We start from the raw sequence: 10,145 nt of genomic DNA on the forward strand, positions 1-10,145 counted from the left end.
ACTCCAACACAAGCAAATGCTGTCTTTTTCAACAATCCAAAAATTTGACCTTATAAATTTGAAAAGCGTCTGTAAAGAAAAGGACACAGTCAACAGGAACAAATGGCAACTGACAGACTGGGAAAATATCTTTATCAGTCGTACTTCTGATACAGGGTTAATATCCAATATATACAAAGGACTCAAGAAGTTAGACTTCAGAGAACCAAATAACCCTATTAAAAAAGGGGTACAGAGATAAACAAAGAATTCTCAACTGAGGAATTCCAAATGTCTGAAAACCATGTAAAGAAATGTTCAACATCCTTAGTTATCAGGGAAATGCAAATCAAAACAACCTTGAGATTCTACCTCCCACCAGTTAGAATGGCTAAGATCGAAAACTCAGGTGATAGCAGATGCTGGTGAAGATGGGGAGAAAGAGAAATACTACTCCATTTTGGTGGGATTTCAAGCTGGTACAATCACTGTGGAAATCAGTCTGGTGGTTTCTCATAAAATTGGACATAGTACTACCAGAGGACCCAACTATACTACTCCTGGGCATATACAAAAACGATGCTCCAATGTATAGCAAGGACACATGCACCACTATGCTCATAGCAGCCTTATTTATAATAACCAGAATCTGGAAGGAATCCTGATGTCCTTCAACAGAGGAGGATACAGAAAATGTGGAACATTTACACAACGGAGTACTACTCAGCTATTAAAATCAATGACTTCATGAAATGCTTAGGCAAATGGATGGAACTAGAAAACATTATCCTGAGTGAGGTAACCCAATCACAAAAGAACACACTTGGTATGTACTCACTGATAGGTGTGTATTAGCCCCATAGCTTGGAATACCCAAGATACAATGCACAGACCACAAGAAGGACAAGAAGAAGGAAGACCAAAATGTGGATGCTTCCATCCTTTGGAGGTGTAACAAAATACTTATGGAAGGTAGATGGTGTGTGTGGGGGGACTTGGGAAGAAGAGAGGAGAGGGAGGGGGAAAGGATGGCAGGATCAGGTATGAGAGGAGAGGGGATGATATACAAATGGTCATGAATTTGAACACAGATGTGTGGCAATGGGGGATGGGAATCTAGGGTAGCCACCAGCAAGTACCAGATGCCAGGAAATCAAGAGATCTCAAGGATCCAACATGGATGAGATTAGCAGAAATGACCCACCAAGCAGAGGGAGAATCTGAAGGGAACATATCAAGAGGTTAGGCAAGGCCCCCAGCTGGGGCATGGGGCTGCCCACTCATCTCCAAATTCTTAACCCAGGAGGGCTCCTGTGTAAAAGAAATACAGGGACAAAGTATAGAGGAGAGACTGAAGGAAAGGCCATCTAGAGACTGCCCAACTTGGGGATCCATCCCATATACAGACACCAAACTCAAGACACTATTGTGGATGGCAAGAAGTGCTTGCTGACAGGAGCCTGTTATAGCTGTCTCCTGAGGAACTCTGCCAGAGCCTGACAAATACAGAGTTGGAATCTTTCAGCCAACCATTGGTCTTAGCACAGGGTCCCCAATGGAGGAGTTAGAGAAATGACTGAAGGGGTTTGCAACCCCATAGTAAGAACAACAATATAAACCAACCAGAGCCCCCAGAGCTCCCAGGGATTACACCACCCACCAAAGAGTAAACATGGAAGGACCCACGGCTCCAGCAGCATATGTAGCAGAGGATGGTATAGTCTGGTATCAATAGGAGGAGAAGCCCTTTGTCCTGTGGAGGCTGGATTCCTCAATGTAGAAGAGTGGGTGGGAGGGAGGGGAATAAGCCTCATAGAAGCAGGGGGAGTGGGAATAGAAGAGGTGGTTTCCTGAGGGGAAACTGGGAAAGGTAAATACATTTGAAAGGTAAATACATAAAATATCCAGTAAAAAAAAAAAAAAAAGGAAAAAACATTGGAATCAAAGAAAATAAAGAGTTTCAGCTCCAAGGCACAGAAAATGTTTTCAACAAAATCATACAAATAAACTTTCTCAACCTAAAGAAAAAAGATGTCTATAAATACACAAAAAGCTTATTGAACACAAATTAGACTGGACCAAAAAAGAATTATCTTCCTGCCATATAATAATAAAAACATAAAATCTACAGATCAAAGAAAGACTATTAAAAGCAGCAAGGGATAATGGTCAGGTAACATAAAAAAGAAGGCCTATCAAAATTACAGCCAACTTCTCAACAAAGACTCTAAAAGCTAAAAGGTCCTGGTCAGATATCTTGCATCCTCTAAAAAACAAACAAACAAACAAACAAACAAAAAACAAAAAACCACAGATGCCACCTATACTACTTTACTCAATCACCATAGATGGAGAAAAAGAGATATGTAAAGGCAAATTCAAATTCAAAAAATATCTATCCACAAACCAAGCCCCACAGAAAATACTAGAAGGAAAACTACAACCCAAGGAGGATAATTTCTTTAAGGAGGCACCTAATTTTATGAACTTTCCTCTTAGCACTGCTATTACTGTGCCCCATAAAATTGGGTATGTTCCCAGGCAGTGGTGGTGCATGCCTTTAATCCCAGTACTCCGAAGGCAGAGCCAGGTGGATTTCTGTGTTTGAGGCCAGCCTGGTCTACAGAGTGAGTTCCAGGACAGCCAGGGCTAGGGCTATACAGAAAAACCCTGTCTTGAAAATCAAAAAAAAAAAAAAAATTAATGGGTATGTCGTGTTTTCATATTCAGTGAATTCTAGAAAGTCTTTAATTTCTTTCTTTATCTCTTCCCTGACCCAGAGATCCAAGAAAACTCAGGGTATAAGTAATTCCATTCCATGAAAACAAGGGAAACACATACAAACACACACACACACACACACACACACACACACACACACACACACACCTTAACGTTAATGCATCTGCAAAATTTATTGATGAGTCAATCCTTTAGAGGCCAGGGGAATAGCCATTGCTTTCAAATAGGATGGTATGATATCTGGATACAGATAAATATATTCAGAAAAACTTTTGATTTTTATAATGGGCCATATAGCACCCTGACAGGCAATATTGGCATTTTTATATATCAGCTGTCAGAGCAGATGCTTCTCTATGAGCAGCAATGTAACTATATCACTGTAAAACTGTAGGAAAAAGGGAGTTCATCCTAATGGGATGCATCTGGCCTTTAGAAATGTTTCCGACCACTCGACTTGAAGGACAGGGTATGTCTCTTCCATGATTTTTGAACAAGGATATTAATTTAAGCAAATACAACAACTAAGTAACTCAATTGGTTATAATATTAGCAAAATCTCCTACACTACAAAGTACCTACACACTGATGGCTGTAAATTGAATATTACCTAAATTTCTCTACGCATGAGTTTTTTTGCACTCCACAGATTAACTTTCCCATAAATCCTCCTGTTTAAATATGTCTCTGCAAAAGTATACCAACTTGCCACAGGAAGCCTCAATGGTGCAGGACTGCCTTAAATGGGCATAATAAACAATGTAAGAGTGTGACCAGAATTGTGGAACTGCCTTAAAGGGGCATAATAAACAATGTTAAGAGTGTGACTAGAATTGTGGAACTGCCAATTAACAGTTAAACAAAATAGACTGTTAAACATGATATCAGAGTTGATGAATGACTGGAAATTGGTAAAATCCTGAGGTAAATTCCCTCTTTTTTGCCTGAAAATCAAATGTTGTAATGATAAACCAGAAGAGCAAATGAGATTTTCACTGTAAAATGTCTTTACATGGGGATCAACATAACCAGATAGATCTACATGAATGTTTAAAGTTTTTCATGGGAGACCTGGTGGGGAACTTGGCGCAGTTAAATGGGTAGGAGCCACTTCATGAACTTCATTAATCCAATAGCAAGAATAAACTTCTCCTTCTAAGGTGTGATGAAGCACTGAAGTGGCTTCCTAGTCCTCAGGACCTTTAGAACAATTTCTTACTTTTGTTTTCTATTTTGAGATCAGCATTATGTTGGGAGTAGACAGACCTGATTATAGGGCTACTGACCTACATTGATTCAACTTTGTGCCAAGGGTCTAAAAATTTTTATAACAAATTATACAGCATAAGCCAATCAACACAGAACTAGCATGGCTATCATAGTAACATACTGTTTTGAAATGTTCACCTTCAAGTGTCCATGTCTGAAATTGGCAGAGTGATACGGAAATTAAGGACAAATTATTTTTTAATGAAGGTAAGGAATTTTTCTAAGAAAGAGTTTGGTGATACAACAGTGAAATATAGGACCAAACTAAGTATCTGCACGATAAGAAAGTGCTATTAAGAAAGTAAGTGTCGGCCAGGCGGTGGTGGCACTTGGGAGGCAGAGGCAGGCAGATTTCTGAGTTCGAGACCAGCCTGGTCTACAGATTGAGTTCCAGGACAGCCAGGGCTACACAGAGAAACCCTGTCTTGAAAAACCAAAAAAGAAAAAAAAAAGTGTCCCATGAATTAAATCCAGCTGCTCTATCTAATCCTTCCTTTTGACAGCACCCTAGGCTGTCTTCTACAGTTTCTACATATTTCTACCATACTTAGAATTTCTCCCCTACTTAAATCAGTGTCCAACTTGAACTACCCAGTAGGTTGTTTATCAGTATTTGTTCTAAAGGGGGAAGAAACTAAATGAGAAGAAAAAAGATTAAGGTATAATCAGGAATACTTCTAATAATACAAGCTAATAACTAATGTCAAATGAGTTTCTCCAGAAACACAGCATCAGTGGGATATAATGGCATAATCCATTAATCCCAGGACACTAGATCAGTGTCACAAGGTTCTCTGTAAAATTGAAACAAGGCTGATCTATACAGTGAGTTCAAGGATATCCAAATCGACATAGTAAGAACGTGTTTGTACCTCCACAAAACATAAACAAAAAAAAAATGAGTACAGCACCATATACAAGTTTTAGGGTACACATGGAAGAACATCATCACCAGAAAACAATCATTGTGATAAAGTCAGCAGTAAGATAATCAAGGAATCTTCCGCAAGGGAACACAAAATAGTCTCACCTGTGTCACAAGGAACGATCTTGGAACTGATCGCCATAACCACATGGGGGATGTAGCGTTTTTATGATCCTAAGTGGATGCACCACAAGGACCCAGTGCATGGGCCATTACTGAACCTTGCAGGCATGTTTTGGCTTTAGTGGAATGACTATCTTCCTTGTCCACCTTGTGGCCCTCGGAAAGCCATGAAGTAATCTCGTCTTCAACACAGCCTCTCCCATCTAAGAACTACTTGACTTCACAGAAAATTTAATTTGTGATCTGGTAGAAGTTCTTATATATCTCTTTTAAAAATAGACAACCGTCCTGATGTTATGGGGGTGCCTGCATAGCAAGAACCTGGGTGTGGAAAACACACATGGAAGCCATGTATGAGCGCTGCTTACTGGCTAGCTTGTCCATGGCTTACTCATCCTTCTTCCCAGTTGGACCCAGACCACAAGCTAAGGTGGACTCTCCTACATCAATGACTAATAAGGAAATGTTCTACAAACTTTTCTCCATATTGATATTCCAAGGAAATTTCTACAGTTGAGGGTTTTTCTTCCCAAATGAATCTATCTTATGTCAACTTCAAAAGAAACCGTAGACAGCCCTGCATCGCCAGTGCAGACCATCTGGATCCTGAGGTCGCATTAAGAGCATGGTTGTGGAAGGAAATACATGATCCCAAGTTGATGATTCTTCACAAGGGCCCAGTGAACAGGCAATCATTGAAATTTCCAAGCGTGTTTGGCTTTAAAGGAATAACTATGTTGTCCCGTGGTAGGAAAATAACCAGAGTATCTAAATGCATCACTTACAGGATTTTGTTTCAAACAGAATTATATAAGCCTAAACTCATGGACAAGTTCAGTGAACATGTATTTTTATACAATCACTAGTTTACAACATTTAGGAGCTTATTTCTTAAGTCACAGTGTGCTATCTAAAAATGTCTACCAATAAACGTTAAATCATTCAATATGAAAAGGTTACTCTGCATAATCATTTTTTTCTTTCTGTAATAAAAGCAATTTCTTTTTTCCCTTTATTACTTTATATACCATTCTTATCACCCCCACTTCCCCCACAATCCTTCTCCAATCCTCCATGCCCCTTCCCTTCTCCTCTGAACATTTTAGGCCCGTCGTGGTTGTTCTCCCTATCCTAGTCTCTAGGAGGCTGGGCGAATCCTTTCCCACTGAGGCCAGACCAGGCAGCCCAGCTAAAAGAACATGTCCCACGGACAGGCAGCAGCTTTCAGGACAGCCCCGTTCCGGTTGTTCAGGATCCACATGGAGATCAAGCTGCACATCTGCCACCTACGCGTGGGAATGCCTAGGCCAGCCCGTGTATGGTTTTTGGTTGGTGGTTATGAGGGTTTGTGTAGACTTGTCCCAGGGAGTAGCACTATTAGGAGGCGAGGCCTTGCTGGAGTGGGTGTGTCACTGTGGGCGTGGGCTTTATGAGGACTGAGAATCTGAGACTGGGTATCATCAAGATTCATCATCTATGTGTATGAAGCTGTAAAAGAATATATAAAGAATATTCTTAAAAGAAATTGCATCAATGTACTTATTATTATTTGTGCCAGCCATACAGTAGTTGAGGCTTAAGAACCATCATATCGTTCTAGGAAATAGAGATGCTGAAATGTGTGTGTGGAAAAATTAGATAGAGAATACCGCTCTGCTTTTTCTCCTGTTGAAAAAAATCAAAAATGGACTTTTTGAAATATTATAAAGCTTGAGAGAACAAATTAAATGTATGATGTTATTTTGAGTTGCCATAATATTTCACAGTAGTCCAATTACGGAAGTTAGCTCTGGGAAATAAATACAATATTCTTAATAAAATAAGTGAAAATCAATATTTAATACATATAATAAAAATACAGTTAGTGAAATTCTAATGTAACAACAGAAGTAACTTCACATTGTCGTTTTTATCATATATAATTCACATGAAAATTGAGAACATTTCATTTCACTATGTGTAATCACTATCAAAGGACATGCTCTATCTCTATCATACAAACACAGAAATCTATTCTTTTTAAAATGTCTTTATTTTATTCTTTAATCTTTTTTTTTTTTTACAGTCCAGACTTCATCCCCTCCAGGTCTGCCCCCACCCCACCACGCATCCCCCTGCCTCCGCACTCCTCGAGCCTCCAGTCTCTTGAGTCAGGTGCATCTCCCCTCTCGGAGGCCTCAGCATCCGTGTCCCGGGTGTCTGGGATCTCAGGGCCCTGGGCAGCAGCGCCCGCCGGTCCTTCCCGAGCCCGCCCTCCTCTCCCCTCCTTCCAGCTGCTCCCAGGTCGGTCTCCGGGGTCACCCGGGCCTGCCGCTTCCTCCCGGGCCGTGCTAGCGCCCGCACAGGGCTCGCTCCGAGGGCCGACCGCGTGAGTGACCGGGTCCCGGGTTCCAGCGTCCGCGTGGGCCGACCCGGCGTGAGCGTCGCTCGGCCTGGGGCCCCGGCTCTTCTCCACTTCCGCCCCAGTTCTTTCCGACGGGAGCAATCCTGGGTCGGCGCTGCGACCGGGGGATGGCAGCCCCGTCCCTCCACGCGAGTACCTGACCACGCCCCCAGGCCCTTCCCCCCGCCCCCCCAGCACCCTGTGACCGCTTTCTTCTCCCTCCCCAGCGGCCCTCGCCTTGTTAACCGTACCGAGGGGGCGAGAGAAGGACGACGCCTGAGTGAGGGGCTGCTCTGCCGCACATAAGACCCGGAGGGCTGAGGCAGGGGGATTTCTTCGAGTTGAGGGCTGCCCTGCAGTACCTAAGATACGGGGAGTTGACGCAGGGGGACGGCCATGAGCTTGCAGCTAGCCTAGTGAGCGGGAGCTGAGGCAGGGGGGTAACAGTGAGTGAAGCAGGAGCATTGACCATGAACGCAGAGCTACCCTGTGGTAACTAAGACCCAAGGATCCGAGGCAGGAGCATTGCCACCAGCCCGGTGTTCAGCTCTCCCATAAACACACGCCCCCGGCGCGCCCGTGTGTCGCCTCGTGAGTCCCGCGCGAGACCATGACGTCACGGCATGGATGGGCGGGAGCCGAGGCCAGGGAATGACTGACGCACACGGAGGGGCGGGACTTCCGGCCGCCATTTGGACGCTTTTCCCTACGCACGCGCGCGGCCTGGGGGCGGGACTTGAACCGGAACCCGGAAGCGGCGCGGAGGCCGCCGCTGTTCCCATCGTGCGGAGGGCCGCGCTCCTGCCGCGCTGACCCCGCCCGGCCCGCGGCGACCCCGGGGCGACTCCAGTGACGTCATGGTGCTGACGCCGCTCACCCCGCGCCTGCGCGGTTACCGCGTGGTCCTGGCAAGCGCGTCCCCGCGGCGGAAGGAGATCCTGGACCTCGCAGTGAGCTTCCGGGTCGGGGGTCACGGGCGGGGCCTGCGCATGAGTGAGGGAGGGACGGTAGCCCAGGCTGTGCCACCTCTCCCTCAGTAGGGCAGCCTGGGCTATGGGGAGTGAGATGTGATAGGTCCTGGGGTCCGCGGATTGAGATGCAGGACTGCCTGAGCGATGTGGGTAGCCTGGGCTATGTACAGGCGAATAAACCCGGGAATAAACCCAGGCTCTCCCACCCTTTCTCTGTGTAGCGCAGGCTGTCTTATTTCTTGCACCTAGGCCAGGCTATCCTTTGTCTCAACTCCACATGGTCTGGGGAGTCCTAGGTATTTGGGCTTGTAGCCTAGGTTGTGCCACGCGCCTTACCATGTGGCCAAGGCCATCTGCTACTCTTTTCCAAATAGCCCAGGCTAACCAACATCTGTCTCCATGTAGCCCAGGCTGGACCACATCGACCTCTCACAGAACCCAGTGTACCCCGCACCCCCAACCCCCCATCTCTCTCCATGTAGATGATGCTGTCCCGCTTTTCTCCACAGAGCCCAGGCTGTCCCGGGAATATCTCAAGATACCCACTAACTGTGTAGCCCAGGCTGTCCTGCATGTCCCAGAGCATCCTCCATTAGCCTAGGCTGTCCCAAGTCTCAATCCACCTCAATCCTCATAATCCAGACCTTCTCAAGTCTCTGTTCACATAGCCCAGGCTCTCCCACGTGAGGCCGGCATCCAGCTTTACATGTGCCTCAGGCTACCCCCCCACTGTGTAGCCCAGGCTGTGCCACCCGTCCCTGCACACAGACAGCCCTGCCTCCGCCCCACCGCAGGGTGTGGCTTTCGAGGTTAGCCCTTCGGCCTTCCCCGAGTCGCTGAGCAAGGCCAGGCTGCGAGCCGAGGATTACGCCCGCGAGACCGCTACACGCAAGGCGCTCGATGTCGCCGCCCGGAAGTGCCAGGTGTGGGGGCAGGGCCTGGGGCGGGGCAGGGACACGCCCACCACTCCGGAAGTGACGTCACACTCGCCCCTTCCAGGCGGACCCGGTGACCCCGTACCTTGTCATCGGAGCTGACACGGTTGTGGTGAGTCCCCTGCCTCGAGCCGCACACAGTAGGCCCACAGACTGCCTTGCAAGGAGCATGCACAGTAGGTGTAGCACACCATAGGTCCTGCCCAGGTAAATGGGGCACAGGCTGCCCAGCACATAGTAGGCCCTCACCCCCACCAGGCTGTGGACGGGCTGATCTTGGAGAAGCCGGTGGACCGGGAGGACGCGTTCAGGATGCTGCGGAGGTGGGCGGGGCCGGGGTCAGGGCGGAGCGTGGTGACCCCTGACCCCTGTGTGACCCCCGTGTGGCCCCACCCCCAGGCTGAGCGGAAAGGAGCACAGCGTCATCACAGGCGTGGCTGTCGTCCTCGCCAGTGGATCAGGTGAGGGGGCGGGGCCTCAGGGGTCATGGTTGTGATGTCACGTGTGACGTCATCAGCCAGACTGGCCGGAGGTCACTCAGGACCGTGCGATGTCCTGGGGTGGGTGAGGTCAGAGGTCACTGCGCCACTCCTCCCCCCACCTGGAAGAGGAAGCAGAAGTGCGACCTCCCCGGCCCCGCTCCCCCAGGCCGCGACCCTGAAGTGCACGCCTTCCACGAGGAGACGCGGGTGACATTCTCAGAGCTGTCGGAGGAGCTGGTGCGGGAGTACGTGGACAGCGGGGAGCCCATGTGAGCCCCGGCCCCGCCCTGTGACTCCTGGCCCCGCCCCGTGACCCCACCTCTGCCCCATGACCCC

At 47.2% G+C, this 10,145-nt stretch overlaps 1 protein-coding gene across 1 annotated transcript in view; it reads left to right on the forward strand.

Moving 5' to 3' along the window:
* Positions 1 to 8,145: 8,145 nt before the first annotated feature.
* LOC116091107 (probable bifunctional dTTP/UTP pyrophosphatase/methyltransferase protein) overlaps positions 8,146 to 10,145 on the forward strand; it is a 2,764-nt gene continuing 764 nt past the window's right edge. The window contains exons 1-6 of the mRNA XM_031372172.1: positions 8,146 to 8,371; positions 9,187 to 9,315; positions 9,392 to 9,439; positions 9,586 to 9,650; positions 9,727 to 9,788; positions 9,976 to 10,078. Coding sequence (XP_031228032.1) covers positions 8,279 to 8,371; positions 9,187 to 9,315; positions 9,392 to 9,439; positions 9,586 to 9,650; positions 9,727 to 9,788; positions 9,976 to 10,078 — 500 coding nt within the window. The 5' untranslated portion in view covers positions 8,146 to 8,278. The remainder of the gene's footprint in view (positions 8,372 to 9,186; positions 9,316 to 9,391; positions 9,440 to 9,585; positions 9,651 to 9,726; positions 9,789 to 9,975; positions 10,079 to 10,145) is intronic.

This window comes from Mastomys coucha, unplaced genomic scaffold, assembly GCF_008632895.1.
Source record: "Mastomys coucha isolate ucsf_1 unplaced genomic scaffold, UCSF_Mcou_1 pScaffold15, whole genome shotgun sequence".
Lineage (NCBI taxonomy): Eukaryota > Metazoa > Chordata > Mammalia > Rodentia > Muridae > Mastomys > Mastomys coucha.